At 36.0% G+C, this 19,834-nt stretch overlaps 1 protein-coding gene across 1 annotated transcript in view; it reads right to left on the bottom strand.

Moving 5' to 3' along the window:
- Positions 1–19,834, bottom strand: part of LOC149082971 (tyrosine-protein kinase receptor-like) — a 185,669-nt gene that overhangs the window by 105,356 nt on the left and 60,479 nt on the right. Inside the window, exons 3-11 of the mRNA XM_089236778.1 lie at positions 9,208–9,341; positions 7,169–7,297; positions 6,895–7,050; positions 6,621–6,751; positions 4,353–4,525; positions 3,471–3,562; positions 3,325–3,366; positions 1,808–1,846; positions 565–724 (exon numbers count right to left, since the gene is read on the bottom strand). Coding sequence (XP_089092904.1) covers positions 565–724; positions 1,808–1,846; positions 3,325–3,366; positions 3,471–3,562; positions 4,353–4,525; positions 6,621–6,751; positions 6,895–7,050; positions 7,169–7,297; positions 9,208–9,341 — 1,056 coding nt within the window. The remainder of the gene's footprint in view (positions 1–564; positions 725–1,807; positions 1,847–3,324; positions 3,367–3,470; positions 3,563–4,352; positions 4,526–6,620; positions 6,752–6,894; positions 7,051–7,168; positions 7,298–9,207; positions 9,342–19,834) is intronic.

Raw genomic sequence — 19,834 nt, 5'->3', positions numbered from 1 at the left:
AAAAATCAGATTTGCAAAACATTTGTGCTTGCCATTGAGGTAAACTAAAAAGTTTTTAAGAAAGCGAGATATCTCGTCAATGCCGGTGAAAGGGTTGAAAAATATCACTGCTCATCCAGAAGAATTTATATTTTTGCACAATTCTAGTATCAGCTACGAATCAAAACGACCAAAATGCAATTATGAAAATCAATTTTCCGCAGACTCTTTCTTCTCCGTCAGACGAAAAGTCTCGAGATTTGTATATAAGTAACCATCGGGCATTGCATAATTTCAGTTTGTCTAGACAGGTAATGGATATATGTATATGAATGTTTCTCCGATTAAAAGAATACAATCGGTCTTGCAATATTTCAGCGAGGTAGGGAGTATAAAGCTGCTCTGGTGGATAATCAAATTCGTGATACTTCAATAGTATATTGGTTTTCTCTACCGGAATGGATATGAAATGGATCAAATATGGAAAAATTGAACAAAACTACCGAACCTACGTATCTTTTCAACCGATGTGGTGAATACATCGTGGTTATAATTCGAAAAAGATTTTGTAACTAGACTACTTACGTGTACATTCCATCTGCCGGTACGACCCATTTTTGGATGCCTCTCATGGTTGCTTCAGTGCCCACCGTGACCTTGGTCGTTGTGTTGCGATAAGCGTGGTTACAAAGAGTCTCGTCGGGTCCGAGACGTCCGACGCCACCGCAGGTTCCAAATACGTAAACTGATAATTCATACAAGCACCAAAATATCACATTATGACTGAGTAGGAGAAATATGTAATGTCTTTATTGTTTCAAATTTTTTCAGCATTCAATATTACTCTGATTCCTTTTCCTTCAAATTTTTGATAACTTTTATAAACACTTTATTTTTATCAGAAGTTCTGGGTCTCCACAGAGCCGTAGTCCAGGCGGAATCGAAAAAAGACGTTTCGTCTAGTGAAGTGATCTCCTCGGCTTAAGTGACGTGAAATCATTTCCCATCACTGTGGTGTGTTTCAGTCTTTAATGCCGGCTGTTGCTTGTCGCATGTTACTGCTTCCATTGGACGACCAGCCTTGAGTGTAGGCGTGGTGGTAAGATTATCGTCTACCACACTGTGCCGTCACGGTCTTAGGTTCAAACCCCGAGAAGAATATAGATAAGACATTTTCCCTAACGAGCTCGAGGCGACTACCAATAAATGGCGCCTTCATTTCCATCCCAACTCTCTCAATTATGCCATTAAATTGCAATATTGCGATATGGACAGAGTTGGTGTTTGGTGAAGCAGCTTTGAGTGTAGAGCTGCAAACCAATCTGCTTTACAGCTTAAATCGCGGCACCTATGAATACTACCACAACTCCGCGTTCGGCTGCAGTCGTATCTGATAAACCAAGGAGATCACTTTGTCGGCGAAGATGTCTACCATAGGTGCAAAGAAAACGTCTGGCTTGGCCCTTTCCTCTCAGTAAACACCCTGTAAAATGCCATATCTTTTTAATGAAGTAGGCTTTCTTCCGATTTTCGGCAGGTCCAAACTAATTGATACAAGGGAAAGTGTTTCATTGGGAAATCAGCTTTAAAAAATATCTGTTGTTGCCAATGCTAAAATGAGAGGCTTATAAGGAGACGAGATATCTCGTCAATGCCACTAAGAGGGTTGATTTCACCTGGACTACGTTTCTATAGCATAGAAGCTTATTCCAATGAAAACCGATGGAAAAACCTACATACTTTATTTTTAATTAATTCTTAGACTTTTGCTACGCATTTATAATTTTTTAATTCTAACAAGACATTTTAAAGTAATTATAAAACTTACTTCGCGGTTTTTTCTTCTCTGGCTCTTTCGTCGATAGATCTGAAATCGATGAAATTGATTTATTCTTTTTTAGTTAATAATAAATTTCATTTCCAGGCGACTGCAAATGAATGAAGTACAGTACTATATCTTAAATTTACGTGCATTAAGAAAATTTTATTTTCTGCGTCTTATGAGAATCTTCTGATAACCGTATTCAGAGAAATGATACGTATACGACACACATTACTATTTCGCTGAATTTATAAATTTGGATGCGTGGTTTGTGATTCTGGAATAGTCAGAAAAAGCTAGCTTGCCATGCATGACGAGGTCAAGAAATTAGTCTAGAATCGGCCATAAAGTGCTCTTGTTCTGATGCTGGGCACAAACGGTGCTCTATTCCAGGGGTTCACAATCTCCGGTTCACGGAAGGTATTCCATTAGAAAAGTATCAATACATTCATACATGGCATCTCAAATTATCGCAAATTTTTTTTTAAAAGCATGCCAAAATGTCAATTATAGCAAAAAGAATTGTCGAAGGCAAGTAAAGTTTTCAATTATCGGTGAAATAAAAGAGAAATCTTCAATGGCTATAGTGATAAACGGCTCCTATGCAATTGTCAATTCTTTTGATGTTCTCTACGTCCCCTTAAATTCTGTATCTCTATTTATGGAACATCCTGTATACTCTAAAAATATCTGAAGGTCCTTAGCCTCTTTTGGTTTGATACCATCCTGTTCTATTCACCTGTAAAGGAGTTTTTTTAGGTAAGCTACCTCTCTCGCTTGGAGAAGACAGACTTGTTGCTTGGACGCACAGAAAGTGGATGAATTATCGTCCCACATCATCACGGTTCGTGAAGATCTTCCAGGAATTGCACGAACCTGAAAGGAGGTTACCGATGGAAAAATGTCTGCAACACATGCTTGATGCGGCTGAAGTTCCCACCCCAGTTCTCAGAATTCGTTACAGATCATTATTGCAAGTCTTTCTGCTTGGGGGTGAGTTCCATGGGACACACACACACACTTTAACTCCCAATTTTTCACTTGGATAAGTTGATGGAGGTGCATGACTATGCTAGTATAAATAAGCTCTCCTTCTAATTTTTGAGTGGAATCCACTAAATGTTCTCAGAACTTCCGCACTGATAGTTGATAGGATCCTCCTTCTCTTGGATGGCAACGGGATTAACACTCATTTCTCACGGCACTATTGGATGCTACCACTCAGAAACTCGTGCGATCAAGCATAAATTTATATGTTTATTTTCACATTCGTTTTAAATAGAAGTTGAAAAATAATAGAGATTCCAAGGGTTGGTCCATTATATACCTTAAAATTCACAGATGAAATGCTAATATTTAATGAGGACTTGACTAAAATGGGGTTCTATATATATTTATCGTATTTTTTCTTTCTTTCCAAACTTAATGAAAAATAAACAAACTTTACTTACTAATTAAAAATGTGATTATTCTAATGGAGATTAATGGCTAGTCTAAAAACAAGAAAGAGGAGAAAAACTCACCTAATGGTGGTGGCAAAGTGAACGTTTCGTTTTCAGGGACACCTGAAATTTTAGATTCAATAAAATTTATGCTATATACTATAGGCCTATATCTTATTTCAAAAACATTCGGTAGATTTTTCTTTTGTAACGGTTTTTACTCTTACCTATTCCAAAACATTCAGGACTGAGTGTGACGTCATCGATGGCAATGTCGCTGTGTCCGACTCCTCTTGTAGCACTGAATTGGAAATAAAATCTAGGAGAAAAGAGGAAATATATGGAAAATTTATATAATCGAATGAGAATCGAAAAAAAAAACCGGCATATACACAACGTAAGAGTTATCTGACTGCTCTTATCCGCTGGATGCTTACGTTTACGGAAATATAAATTTGGAAGCGCATGAGGTGATTACATTATTATTATTATTATTTTTTTTTTTTTTTTTTTTTTGATAAAAGCACTCTTACAAGATTCTTCGAAAGACTTTATTTTTGGAGATGATGATTACAAGGTAGAAAACTTATCTCTGCCTCCACAGGAACTCGAACTCCGGTCTCTCGTTTGCCAGATGAGTGCTCTAGCCATCTGGGTGACCTATGCCATTCAAGAGCTATTAATTGATTGCTGCCATCGTCCATGTACGGTGCCTTTCAACATATAGTATATACGCTCCAAGGGAGAAATATTCTATCGGTTTTCATAGCTTAGTTCGTAGAGCACTCGTCTGACAAACGAGAGACTGGGGTTCAAGTCCCCCGTAGAGTCAGAGATGCATTTTCTTCCTTGTAATCATCATCTCCGAAAATAAAAGTCTTTCGAGGAATCTTGCATTAACTATTAGAGAGTACATTTTTCTACATAAAAGAGCTCTTTTGAGAAATTGACAAAGAAAATTACATTTTCAGATTTAAATCTCAACTTGCTGAGCAAAATTTTCTCTAAACACAAATGCGGTGGATAAGTGAAGAAATGTGGTGAATTAAGAAAAAAGATTCGAAGGGGATAGAGACAGTTAAAAGGTGAAAAAAAAAAAATCTACTAACTTGTGCGTGATGTTCGGAAGAGAAATCACTTCTGGTAACCAGCGATCTCCCTTGTTACCGTAACTTCTCCACATTTCGGTGGGTCTAGGCTTAGGTATCGCTGGATCGATCTCCAGACTGTACAGCCTCAGTTCCCCGATGTTGTTCCCGTATTTGTGATAGAAGAATCTGATCTGCATACCGAGAGAGAAGATCAAAAGGAAAATCCCGTATTATAGGTATGAATTAATCATTACTTCGTGAACTAAGCACATAGTACAGATTTTCTCTACATATAACAGAGTATTTCACAAAAGAAAGTGTCCACGAAATAAAAATTCGACGGTTGATTCTAAAATTAAAATGAAATGTTAATGTTATTAATTCATGTTAGCGAAGAAATGAGGAACTTCAGATAGGAGATGAATATAAAAATTAAAATTTTATACAGCTTCAAATAAAATACATTAATTAATAGAATTTGCGCTTCTCTTCACTGTTATGAAAGAAATTTGCTTCCTATCGTTTGGATGGAAATTCTTCGGAATATCGGCGACTGAAACTCTTGATTTTTTTTTTGCGTCTTTTTGCAGCCTTAGAAATTTGTTATTAAAGAAATTGGCAATTTTATTATTTATTACTATTTCATTTTTTCTGCGATTTTCCAACTTCAAGGCGTGAAAGCCAGGTCAGTCTCCCCGTGAAAAAGTCTCTCCGCAAACACAGCAGGTAGACCTTCAACGTGATACTTACATGAGGTAAAAATTCGAGCATTTACCATCTTCACTTCGAAATATGTAAGACAGATGGCAGCACTAGAGTGAGAACACGGAACAAGCACGATATGGATACGTTACGCCCACGCATATATAGGGTGTCCCTCCTAAGTTCGTAAATAATTTAAAAATTCATAAAAATTGAAATAATTTGTATGTTTGAATGCGGTTTGTGAAAAAGTTATCCTAATGAAGGAGGACTTTATTTTTGTTAGAGAAAGAATAGTTCAAATCGTATCGATAGAGGGCACTCCATAAAAGATAATCGCTGGAAATATGCGAATCAGACTCCTATAAATTGCAGGGGTTTACGATTAATAACTCATTTCTGGATTTTTCTATTACTGGCGTTTCCATAAGGTTTTCATTGTGATGTTGACATTGATGGATGAAGCGCTATTGGTGAAGTCGTTTTACCTCCGCCACGAATAGCCAGCGGAGGCTTCGCCAATGTTTCGGACGCACAAGAGATTGAAGAAATGGAATTCTGTGATTTACTTTGGGGCCGTTCAAGTATTACGTAAGCAAATTTTTAGCCATTTTTGACCCCCCCCCCCTGTTAGCAGAAGTCAGCAAAACGCTGATTCCCTCCCTCCTCCCCTTGTAACCAAAATTTCGTCATTAGCTCTGCCCCTCTGAATCCTCACTCATATTTTCATGAAGGGTGGTTGATGACGTAAGCATTATCCAAACACCCCCGTCATCAAAAGTCAGCAAATCGGAAACCCCCTCCCCCCATCGATAATGACGTAATGCTTGACTTGAACGGCCCCTTTCGTACAGTGCCTTCTATCGACAAAAATTTCAACTTAAATTTTTATCTGAAACGAACACCCCCACCAGAGAGTAACTGTTTCACGAATCACATTCAAATATACCTATTCTTTCAATCTTTATGAATTTTCAAACTATTTACGAATTTATTGGACACCCCCTTTACATACACTCACGTAACACGTTCCAACAGGTATCGATTCGTTAGAAATTGCGCAGGGGAATGTGTACGAGTTGATTGAACGGTTAAATTGCCATAGTTATTTCAGCACGTTAAACTAGAATGGATAATTTTCATCACCGATGTCTCATCAAATTTTCATTAAAATATTACGAAGCAACGTTTCTTCCGTATAAATAGACAGACACGCAAGCATTTTACCACTTGATATTTTTTCATTAGAGTCAATACAAAAATTTTAATTTTTATATTCTGCGCAACCCCCAATAGGAAGGTGTCACTTTTGCAGCTTAGTTTCCCATTTTTAACTGATATTTCATATTTTCCTCATATATTATGATATTATGATATTTATGATATTTCATATTTTCCTCATATATTATGATATTATGATATTTATGATATTTCATATTTTCCTCAGAGAATATCCTTTCGGATATTCTCTGTGAAACATTCAGTGAATGCTTACCATTAATTCTTGAAAAGTTGGATGACATTGAATCACAAGTTTCTAACTCGGTTTTAAATGTACTGGAAGTATAACTAATGGTATCGTACCTGGCAGCTGTTGTAGTACCTGGAATGTGTATTGCCGTGATAGACAGGGGGTGGATCAAATACAGCGCTGGTGAGGTATGTTTGTCTACCAAAAGCACGGCCGGATGGAAACTTGGCCATCATGTAAACGCCTAAATCCAATACATAAAAAAAAACACGATTCGTTTTAGTAACATGGTGCAGAGTTGCCAATCCGAAAATATCGAATTATTAAATGCAAAAAACGAGAAATTCGCGTGCAAATTGAAGTGGCATTACACGTAATCGAACGTACCAGTTTTATTCTGATAAGTGTGGTCGAATGAAGGTCCTGTCCTCTGGTTTGGCGAATCTCCACTGTGTCTAATCCAGACACTGTTATCAGATTCTGTACTGTTCCAGCCACAGTTGTCCGATTCAAACGTGCAGTAAGCGCTACGTGGCATTTTATCTAAAAAATAATCAAGTATAAATATACAATTTTATTATTCATAATAATCAAGAAATTATTCTTTTCAGATCAAAGGGGGAACCTGCAGATTTTCTGAAATTTTGAGTCAACTACTCACCGCAGTTTTGTTGTTCATCCTCACCGTCAACACAGTCTTCGACGGTGTCACAGACCTGTTTGGCCTCTTTGCATATGAGGTCCGAACACTGGAATTGGAGACCTACGCAGTTGATGGTTGGTCGTGTGACTGTGGATGAATAAAATAATCGATACACCGACATTAATGACAATCAATGATTCAAGAATCGTTATAGCAATAAGAAGGTTGAGGAGGTCAGTGCACGAAAATTTATCAAAACATGCATTTTTTTAATTTTTGTATATTTGAATACGTACTTTGAATTTTTGTATATTTAAATATTTTGAACTTGGGTATGTTTCAATAGTTTGAATTTTTCAAAATACTTCGAATTTTTGTACATTTAAATACACTGATTTTTTTTTGCTTCTAACTGCATTAAAAATATTTCTATCTGCACTAAAAGTCTTTTTAACATATATTTTAGTATATGTTGCAAGCAGTGTTTATTTTGTCAAGGTTTTTCGTTAAAGTGTTTTCTGTTTAAAACTGTTTTTTTCTCAGATGAAGAACATTAATTCAAACACTTTTATTTTGCTGTGGTTATGCCGCTGTGGTGGTCGAGTGGTTATAGTGACGGACTCGCGATGCGAGGATCCGGGTTCGAACCCCACAGTGGCGGTCGGTTGAAGTTGGTTTTCTGTGGTTCCCAACTTCAAGGCGCAAATGCGAGCCGATCTCCCCGTTAAAAAGTCTCGCCACAGAGAGCAACAGTCCTACAACGATAAATCATTCAATCATAACACTTCACTCATAGTTAGAAAAACTGATGGCAGATGGCAGCACTACACATAACAAGCATTACACAGAAACAAAAAAAACTTTACGTCAGGTTGCACTACACGTACACGCACATTCCCGCATGTACCAATTCATTGGGGGTTCCGGGGGGGGGGATCTATGAGGGTCTTAAGTCAGCCACCTCGTTGGGCAATTTGCCTGTTGTGGCGTTGTACTTGTACTTGTACTTGTAATATCTTGAAACTTCACATGTTTTTTTATACTGTGATGCTACCTGTTTTAAGGCGAGGATTTATTACTGAAATGATTACAAACAAATAAATTCATATCATAAAATATAGGTAAATTTCGATGATTTTTGGAAAAGTGCATGTTGATGAAGTTTAATGATTACAAAAAAATTCATCGGCAGTTAGGATCCTAGAAGCCTTCATTGGATTCTATGAAATTATTCTCAAAATTTATGAAAAAAATTAAATTAAGGAACCAAAGTGAATAGAAAGTTTTAAAATGTTCTTTTAAAGATTGATGATTTTTCTCATTGCAAAGCATGGGAAGCCAAGTTCGTGCATCAATCCCATTAACACTTCGATTTAAATTATAACAGTGACCATCGAAAAGAAGTTTCATAATTGAAGTAGAAAAATATGTATATATTCATCCCAAAATAGTACGATCAATAGATTTGATCATTGTCAATAAATAATCAGCAGAAATTGACGTCAGACACGCGATTATAAGTTCTAAAAAAATGTTTTAGTTTCAGAATAAGTATTATATGCAATACTTCAATGATAATAGAATTTATATCGAAACTTGATAAAGAAATAGTTCTAAGAAAGAGTAAAAAACTTGTGCGGAAAGATTAACATGATTAATCAAGTTAAGAATAACGACCGAAAATATCGACTGCAGTTATCATTAGGGAACATCGAAAACAACTGATCAATATTTCAAGTTCGTCACTAACAAGCACATGTTTTATTTTATTAACGTTAACATAATTTTATTTTTTTTAAAGACACCATTTAAAAATACTATTATCACATTTTGATAATTATTGGAGCCATGAAAAAATATCTGTAATTATTTCTTCACACGCATGAGCATTTCCCGTGAATCCGTATAATAACCGATCATGAATATACCTCGTAGATATACGAGTGGAAAAATCATTTACTCCGCGTATAGTTTCGAATAAATTATAACGTGCAAGGAAAATTTCGGTTCGACAAATTGATTAAATACGTAAATAATATGAAAATCAAGAAACTTACTCTCGTAGCATCCGACGGTTCTGAGTTTGTCGATAGCAACATGTGAAGGAAGGGCCGTGTTCTGGTTTATTATCTCGATTATGATGTTGAAAGGTTGGCTTTGCTCGCCGATCCTTTCGCGATGTTTCTCCCAGCTGCAATCAAATTCAAGCAATTACTTCTAAAAACTTAACTGAAAAAATAAAGACATTGAATTACGAACTGTCATATTCATAAATGCAGAGAAGTGATTACGAAACAGTTCTCCGCCAACGCAGGGGGGCCGCCCTTACCAGATGCGGGGCCCAGGTGCGAAAATAATAGCGAGGCACAAAAATATTTAGGACCCCCGCCCGATTTTATATACAACTGTATTTGGAAGGGGAAGACAATCGGCATCCATTATTTCAGAATATAAATGAATGCTAAGAAATTTCCATACAGAATATTTCAAACACACAAATAAATATAAACTGACACAAAAACTGCTGAAAATTCCGCACTGAAGGTGATTTTAAACTGAGAGAAACAATTCCCGAAAGTAATGATAATTTTAGACTTGATGAATTAAAAACAGTTGAAAGAAATAATTCCATCATCAATGAAAAGTCAGAATTAACAGAAGACTTAAATTCCAGAATTGATGAAAATTCAAAATGAAAAGAAAATAAAGTGGGGAAAAAAAATTCCAGAGAAGTGATGAGAATTCAAAATGAACGTATGAAATAATTCCAGAATTGATGAGAATTGACAATTAACTCTGATAAAATAATTCAAGAATTGACGAAAATCAGTATTAATGCAAGAGATTATTTCAGAATTTATGAAAATTCAGAATTGATGCAAGAAATAATTTCATTATTGGTGAAAGCCTCCACATTAATCCCGTATCTGTGCAGCAGCACCTGCTTCACACCCCAAGGTCAGCTCTGCGCCGAAGATTTATTGGTGCTTCGTGAAAATATTAGTGCGTGAATGCCAAAATGTTAACCTTAATATATTCATCTTGGAGCTCTTTAACTGATATATTGTCCAAAATGTCATTTAGTCCATGGGCAGCTGCTTTTGCGTCTTCTAATCTCTATTCACGAAGGTTTCTCTTGATTTGGCAAAAAAAAAAAGTAAAAATTTGTAGGAAATAGTTTTGGCCCGCTTTTCTCACAGTGCAAAAAAGCAGCACTCGTAAGCTTTCTTGGTGTGGGATCGCCGTACGTAGTATGAAATTATTTGCTTCGCAACTTTTTAACATCTTTCTTTGATTTTTGATTTCCACGGACCTCTCTCTGTAGAGAACAAGCAACCTACAACATGATACCACACTTACGTAACAACAACTTACCAAGGGTTAATAACTCATCAATAAGCAGCAAAATATCGAATCTTGATCGCGCCTGACTCAAGTACATTAATATTTTTCAATATATTCATAAGAAATTGTCCTTAACCAAGTGCGTTCTTCATTAACTAATTGCCGTTGCACGACCTGGTTGTTGAAATTTTTTGTCTATCTTGCTCAGATTTCAAGATAACACAAAAGTTCTTGAATTTTCCACCAGACGGCGTTCTAACCTTTCTTATCGTTTGGCACGTACTCGTATTGTGACACCACTACGCTATTTTTATGATTCTACCTGCCATATTTCAGGAGTTATTCGAGATTAGGTGAAATTTACAATGTTCATCGCTTTTACTCCCGGGCATCCCAAAAATGATTCTCAATGACAGAAATGATCATGAGAGGCTGCGCATAAGTAATCGTATACGAAATCTTCAAGTGGTCATAACTTTTGAATAGATGAAGATAGTATACCTAAACACACTTCTTCACGCTCTAAGTTCGACATGCGCCACAAGATAATTACAAACAACTCTTGAAAATTATTTTTTAAAACATAAGCGCGGGTAGGCTAATCCATACAGTAATAATTACTAAATATTGTCTTGGGAGAATGGTAAATTATACAGGGTGATTCAGAAAGATTCACTTGATTTTCTTTTATTACCGACGCGGAGTTATAAATAGTGCATGAATAGAAAGATAAAATATTTGTGGGGTTTTTTTTTTTGAGTGTTTCAGTATAACTTCCTTTAGTCACACGTATTAACTCAAGTCAATATGAAAAATTTCAAAAACACGTTCTAATGGAAGTTAGGTGCAAAAATTGCCCACCTTCATATTCTCTTACATGTGAAGGAGGAATTTCAGTCATTTAAGCTCATCATTTAGCTCTTTGTAAATTTCTATAGCTTGTAACACATTTTTTCCTCAACACACGCCAGACTCATGAACACTGAACGGTGATTATCGTCTGACATCACGCAAACGAAAGAACACGGAAAACTTTCTGCTAACTAGAGACCATTTCGATTTTTCACTAAAAAAGTTCCATAAACGATACACCAGCATCATTAATTTTTTATAATTAAAAACCACTTAGACATTTTCCCTTTAAATTCCTATACAATGGAATTTGGTTAATTCGAATTTTGGATAATTCGAACTTTTTACGAACTCTTGAGATTTCTATCAAATTTAATGTTATAATTTCTTGTATAAATTTTTTTTTCGAATTTTTTGTATAATTCAAAGTTGGAGAGAAAAAATCATGATTTTTGTATTCGCAAATTTACTTGGGAAAAATTCCGCCCGAAGTCAGACTCTCTCGATCAAGTTGTTAAACAAAAATTCTTAACGATTACTTTGAAAAATTCTGTTTTTCTCTGCTCTGTTTTTGATAATTTGAACATTGTTCAGCTAGAGTGCATCGAGAATGTATACCACTTAATATCGATTATGGTTTTGAATCTATGAGATGAAGGTACACCATTCAGAATTTGAATCATTTTGTCGTCGTTAAGAGTACGAAAATTATCGGAAAGTTCAGATTGTAATACATTAATGAAAATATACTTCCTTGATATCATAAGAATGATAAGCAAAATTTGGGGAAACAATTTCGTAACAGATAGTCATGAATTGTTTCTGTAAATGAAGCTTTGAGCATGGTCAGAAAAATTCTTTAGACATGCTGATTACAGTAATGGAATAATGTAACAGTTAAGATCAAAATTATTATATTTATAAATTATTGAAATTTATGAAAAAAGTTGCGTAACTGATGACAAAATTTTAACAATTTATAATTATTATCTTATGAAAATGTTAATGATTAAGTTGTAATTCGTAGTCATTTCACGGATCCGGGATAGATTATTTGGATAATACGAACTTTGGATAATTCGAACTTTTCTCTGAAAAAATTTGGACTTTGAATTAAAAAATTTCGACTGTACGAGTTATCGTTCTGTGTTTCTAATTTTAAAATCGAATAATTCTTTCTCAATCACCCTGCATAACAGTTAATTGGTGATTTTTTTTTATCCATATGACGTCATTTTTCATTGCATCATTATAGTCTCCTTTTTACCTGGTTTATGTTTACACAATGACGGTAATTTGATTAAAACATCATTTAAGGAATTCGGAATAAAATTTAAAAAAATAATAACCATCGGTATTTTTCCCATCAAAATACGACGTATTTAATAACATTCTCTTTTAAAGATCTAAGAAAATGACGAATAAAAATTAATTTGAGATTATTACTATTAAGTAATAAAAAAAAAATTGAATAATTACGAATCTCGCGTAATCGCAAAGGCGATATATTTCGAGTTGATTAAACGTCATTTTCTCTCTTCTTTAAGCAGATGTTTGTGAAATATAACAGTGATTTCGATTTCGTTTGTCGAACACGTACAATAATTAATCTTTCGACTAATTATATGTATTTTCTTCCCCCCACCCCTCCCCACTTCGTGAAAGAGTGCCTTTATCTCATTTCCTAGCTTTTCAATTAAACAACATAAACGATTTTCCGCGAAATACAAAATAAATATATGGCCTCTCTCTCTCTCCTTTCATCTCGAGCAGAAAATAAAAAAAAGGGCTGTAATTGTGGTTCCGTAATCGATTTTCCCAGTTTTGTCCACTAACGGAAAGATGCCATCAATTTATTTTTCGGTTTTTCTGAGAATTTATGAGGCTTCATAATTGAAGTTTTTGAAGTAACAAACCGGATCTTTATAATGCATTTTTCTGCTTTATAAAATATTCCGAATGGTTAGGAAAATTGCTCTAGAAATTTTAAATATTTAATTCATTTTTATTAAGACCTACAGAGTGGTAAATTGTTTAAGACCTTATCAATGTCCATAGGAAATGAACGCCGTTATAAAGTTTTGTGTACGTGGAAAAATTTACACACATCTCAAAATCGGTGACTGGCTTTATTATGTCTGAATGCTATAAACAATGTTCTTAACCCTTTTTGCTAAGGATGCTCAGCGTCCGGTCCACGGGCCGAATGCGGCCCGCAAAATGGTTCTATCCGGTCCGCGAAAAGTTTTCTGGTAGTATCAAAAGTATCAATACGATAATTTTTTTGGATAAATGCGTAGCCTGATCGTATTTCCTTCATAAATATACGGGATATAAGTAATTATCACAAAACAATTGTCAAATGCAAGTAATGTTGTCATCTATCACTAAAGTTGGTGGAAAATCGCCAGTGGGGGAGATAGAAGGCTACTACAAGGAGCATTGGGTAAAACATTCGCTAAAAAATGGGATAGGCTGTGCCATAGACATGGCCGCAAGTTTTGACGTGAATACGTTTTCTGTGCCTTGAATCGCGTGGTAGGTACTGGTTATCTTCGTCTTTGGAATAGCTACCAAACGATACCAATTTCGTCTATTTTCGTAATGAACTGTCGAGATATAGCGAAAAACAATTTGCTACGAAAAAGGGCAGTGGGCTCTTATTCGGCCTTACCCAGACGGGAAAAGGTATTCAAATCGGAGTAATATCATTGGATATTTGTCTTTGCAATGTGTATCTGACGATACCATTGCTTTTGACTTGCGTAGTGTATTTCCTGCCAAAATGAGAGGGTTTTAAGGCGTAGGACGCCTTGTGTGTAAAACATTTGTAGCCGGCTCAAGGAGGGTGGAAAAAGTTCTCCGTTCGATGTGATGTCTAATCGCTTAAAAATACGGCATGGGGGACAGCTATTGGCTGTAGCGGTAATACTGACGTCACACTTTTCATTAATCGCGGATGATGAGTCGGCCGGAGTTTATCCAGTGGCTATATTGAGGAGGCTGGATATCTCGTAATTGCTCAAATACAAAGCATCAAGTTTGGAGAGATATCTCGTAATTGCCACCGAGAGAGTTTATGCACATTTTTAAGTACCTTTAATTGCAATCACGCATTTCCGTTTGGACATGTGGTAAACGTGTAATGGCAAAATGAGACAACTGTTTGTCTTTCCCACATGTGTGCTATTGGTCAAGTAAAAACTGTGCTATTTGGTCAAGAATTTGAAGAGCGCTTAAAAAATGGGCTAACCTGAAACAGGGTGTCTCCTTTTTCCCAATTACCTCTCGGTGAGCGTGCGTGTTTCCTCATTTGCATATTATAAATGATGAGATTATGCATATGAATTTAGTAATTAAATAAAGAAGCAGAATAAAAGGAATCGGGATTTTAAAAAAAAAAGAACCCTTTAATAGCGTATTTTGTCTGTGGTCTTGCATAATTATCAAAGAAACGGATAATACAAAAAGCTTTCCTGTGAGACAATTGAACGATTAGTTTTGTTAGCCATTCATATTCATGGATCCTTGTACGGAGACAATGATTTGTTTTGGTTCGCTGTTGCTATGATTCATACGTTAATCATGACACTCACGGATTTATTGCGTGCGATTTCATTTATTTTAATGGAAATGATATTTGGTGTAAAGGTGTAGAAATCTATCTACACACATTGAATTTTTTTTGTGTGTGTGTCAGCCATTTTATTCTTTAAAAGATTTCTTTAATTTCATTGTACAGGATTGGATTGGATTTTAAATTTATTGGCGCAAGGACCAATTTGGTCAAACTGCGCCAAAACATGATATAAAAATAAGAAAAATGTCCTTTTGTCATGTCAAACTGTGCATGATAAAAAAGCAACATGAAACGTAAAACAATGATATAAATTGTAAAAACTATAATTTGCCCTATAAACCAATGGCTTTGATGAATTTAAAAATGCGAGATGCATCGCTATGGTCAGATAAAATGTCATGAAGTGAAAGATGACTGACCAAAAGCGGTCGTAAAATGATGACGATGATGTGAACGAGTAAAAGCATGACAAATGGTCAATGGACTTTGACAATGTGGGCACTCTGGTTGACTCTCTCGTAATAATAGATATGATTGTGTGAGGCGACTGTGTCCTATGCGTAACCGGGCAAGCAGAACTTCCTCTTTTCGGTTAGTTCTGCAGCTCGAACGCCAATGACCAAGTTTGGGCTTAATGGAATGTAGTTTATTATCTGCCTGGTTATTGCAATGATCCTGCCAGCAGCAATGCATCACTTCCTGGAGGATTGAGAAGTGGTCACTGGCAGAAACCAAAAGGTTAATGTCAATGTTAGTTGTTGTTCGAGCTGCAGTGTCTGCTTTCTCATTGCCCGGTATTCCAATATGACCTGGTACCCAGTAAAATTTTACTGTGAGTGAGGTAAATTTTCTGTGATGAGTGAGGTAAATTTTCTGTGATGAGTGAGGTAATGTAGTTCATGAAAAATGGCATGGATGAATGGGTGAGTGTTGAAAGTGAAGGAACACAGTGCTTGCAATGCGCTGAGAGAGTCACTATAAATGATGCATCGCCGGTGGCGTTTGCGTCGTGCATGACGTAGAGCCTGGAGGATTGCGTACAGTTCCGCCAAATAAATAGAGAATGTGTCGGGAAGTTTGAAAGATGTCTCCTCACAGCAGATGTAGGCACAACCGACATGGCCAGGGCTCTTGGAGCTGTCGGTATATATGGGGAAGTACCTGTTGTACCTACCCCTGTGTCATTGTATAGGATAGAATACGGAAATCAGTATTCGATTTATACTAACGTAATATGAGAGAAGAATGATGATAGTCTAAAACAATTTTTCCAACCTTTTTACAGCTGCGGACAAATAAAAGTAGGTGGACAATTTCTCGGGCCTAAGGAAATGGGAGGAAATAATTTGTGGACCACCAATAAATATTGTAATAATTTATTCATTGGCCAGCAATAAATAAATAAATGCGACAAGTAATTTGAGGACCGACAAGAACAAGCCAAAGCCTTCAAAAAATAAGCCTTTTCAACATACTGCTACTTTCAGCAAGTAACTTAAATTACAGCTCACGATATATTGTCGGCATCTTTCTGAACTCTTAAACGATATTCAACTGAAATTTTTCCTTGAAATTTTCATCTGGCAATGAAAATACTGAATCGATTTTTTCTGCTATTACACACTTGAATTTTTTTTTTCTTCTTAAAATACCCATATCTTTCATTGAATATTAAATTGTTTCACTTCTCAAATTTCATTACGGTGTGTTTCATGTATGATATCAAATTATCTGAAAATTTCGTAAAATTTAGTTGGAAACTTCTCATGCTATAACCAAAAAAAAAAAAAAAAACCATGCGAGCGACGAAAATCTGAATTTTTCAGAAGAAACTTTTATATCTTATACTATTGTCACATAAATGCTTACAAATATTGCAGAAAGCAAGTAAAATATTTTTTGAAAGTTGCAAATTATTCCCAGCTTTTCGTGTTACAAGGTTCCTCAAAAACATACTTTTTTTCATCATTTTCTTGTTTGTCCCAAAAATTCATTCGTGACTAACAACCGTTGGTTGCACATGTCCGAAATTACAGAAGATTTCTCCATTATTTTTCCAAGAAGTCCGAAAAATGTCTAAAATCCAGTCTCAACTGACTCAAGACTATATAGTACCAGGGCTATATAATAGGGTCGTTTCGTTACGCGCTGTACCAACACCCCCTATTGATGTTTGTCTATTGATAGTTAAGTCTAATAATGTCTAATCTAATACTTACCAACTATTTCTTAGATTTTATATATATAAAATCTAAGAAATAGTTAATTACATTTTTTAGCTTATAGATTATAAAAATAGCACACACGCGCATACTTTTGACTCTAAAGCAACATCATAAACGAGAGATCATTCCCTTAAAACACTAAAATAAGCAACCAAAATGTAAAAAATTAGCACATTTCCGTGTGATATTTTATCTGCCGAAAAGTGTTTGAGCAGTGGCGTCACGCAGTCGCTCCGAGACAACTCCTTCTAAGCTAAAGCGACAAGCGCCACTTTAAAAGCATGGAAACAGCCCTTTACTATGGAGAATCCTGATATAATATACCACTATCTTATTATTATAGCATGCATCTATATGCGCGTATAATCAATATCGTGAATGTTACAATTTTCGTTTCAACATAATTAATGTTATAATTAATGTTATATGATTGTTATAAAATTTGGACTTCGGTAGAAAATAATTTTTTAAATTTCCTTTAAAATTTTAAAGTTTTTTTCGTGGCACACCGGTTGAAAAACCCTGGGTCATAGCGATAATACTGGAGCCACACACTTGCTCAAAGATAGCAAATGAGTCAGCCCGGTGAGCCAATGAGCTCCAGTTTCCAACGTTGGCCAATGATTTAGATCCCTGGAGAGAGAGAGACTCTTGTTTTGGTTACCGCAAGTAAAAAAGCACACATCAATAGAGATACAATATTCTCAACACAAATTCTAAAAATATCCCTGGGAAAACACGAATTCGAGAGCAAACATGCTGAAAAAGAATTTGCCGTTATATCTGAGATCATTACATTTCATGGTCTCTAAAGCAAGCTACATTAACATTATTTTCCACGGAAATCAGCCGGAAAAATCACTTATTCACTATTCCGAGGTTTCGTAATAACAGAGTTTGACAGTATAAAACTGTCGATGAAAATATAAATAATGTGTTCACACTTTTTTTTTTTTCTTTTGATACTTTTCAGTCGTTGATGAAAATAGTCTTGGGCAATTCTTTCAAGGAAGGCATAAGGAATCCCGGGATTCATTTTTCGTGGATTTCACGCTCGGGATATTTCCTTTTCCTCCGTTGACGCCTCGGGGGAGGGGGTAAAAATGTCTTGCGAGCGAGAAAGAGAAATGCGCGTCTCTCCGGACGTATGGAAACACGTTTCTAAAAATAAAATACCTCATGCCACCCTATGCCGGAAGGCAGTTTTCATATTTCACACCAGAGATTTCACGAATCGCTTTACCTTGAATAAAACGGAATTGAAATCCTTCATCCTTTGGCATTCCGGAAAAAAAAAATAGCCTTCAGAGTTGAGGAGGAGGAGGGGGCAAGAATTTCTTTTATAGAAGGCAGAGAGTTTTTTTACAGCCATTCCTTTATTTCTAGTGAAAGGACAAATTCTATACACGTAATAGGAAGAGAAAACGTTTATGGATATCAGAATATGTATATATAGTGAAACTGACGTTATTCCCTCGAGTTGAGCAAAGAGTGCATGACTATTTGAATGAAACAATATACAGTCGAACCCCGTTATTGCGCTTCCCAACGTCACGCCAAACCCGCTTAGCGCTAGAAATTTTCATTGAACAAATCTTCCATTTCTAGACCTCACACGTGTAAAACCGTGATTCGATACAACGCCAAACTCATTATAGTGCCATTATTCGATGAAATAAATGGGGGTGTTAAATCGGGAGTTCGACTGTTGTCCCAGAACTCATCACCAAAATGAGAAGGACGAGTTATAATTTTGGCGAGAATTAATCTTGCGAAATAAGCAAGATGTTGTCAACACGCACATAAAATTGTTGAACTAACATTAGTACACGGCAAGACAAAAAAAATGTCAGTGGGACCTAGAGTCGCAAATGACTTGTGTGAAACGTATGTTAACATGGATTTTTAGACACTGACGCCCAATAAAGGTAAAAAAAAAGGATCTAAAGCAGGGGGGTGGCCAGCTTCTCACTATCCAAGGGCCAACATAATGGTTGGCTGCAGCGTCGCGGGCCACATCAGGAACAACACTTCGGCGTATAAGCCTAACTAGTGAAATGACCCAGAAAACTCGCAGAAGTAATATGGTGAAAAATGGGCAATCTAGGCATTAAATTTTTATGCTTCTTCAGAAATTGATACATAGTCATGGTTTTTCTGGTTCCCAGCTAGTAGATGCAATGCATCAAAGATTACGATTTCTTTTCCAAATTAGTCCATTCAACTGCATCCATAGTTTCAATTTTACTGACAAAACATTATATTCTGCCGTTATTTCTATCCCTTACTCTTGATTTGGCAACTGGTGGGGCCCCACGAGTTGAATGAACACTAGAGGAATTGATTCAAGTACCGTTAGACTTTGATAGGAGTTTTTTTCTTGGGATGAAAAGCGTGCCAAAAGGCAGTGGTGTGGATAGTATTGACTAGCATGGATAAACACGTGATGATATCAAGATAAAATGGACTAGCTTCGCATGGACTAGGCAGACTAACTGTAGTTGTGAAAGAATGCGCACACGCACATCATTACTTGGTGCTCCTGTATGTCCATGAGATAACACGGAACCAGATTTGCGATAAACGTAATATATTATTACTTGAATTTCCTCCTAGGAACAGAATATCGGTACTTTGGTTTGAGAAAGTGTTAGCCTGCTTCAACGTGGAATGTCACCAACC

The sequence above is a fragment of the Pholcus phalangioides genome, unplaced genomic scaffold, assembly GCF_987345545.1.
Source record: "Pholcus phalangioides strain wild (caught in Gottingen) unplaced genomic scaffold, Ppha-v1.0 ptg000009l_1, whole genome shotgun sequence".
NCBI lineage: Eukaryota > Metazoa > Arthropoda > Arachnida > Araneae > Pholcidae > Pholcus > Pholcus phalangioides.
This window is presented reverse-complemented; position numbering and strand designations above follow the sequence as displayed.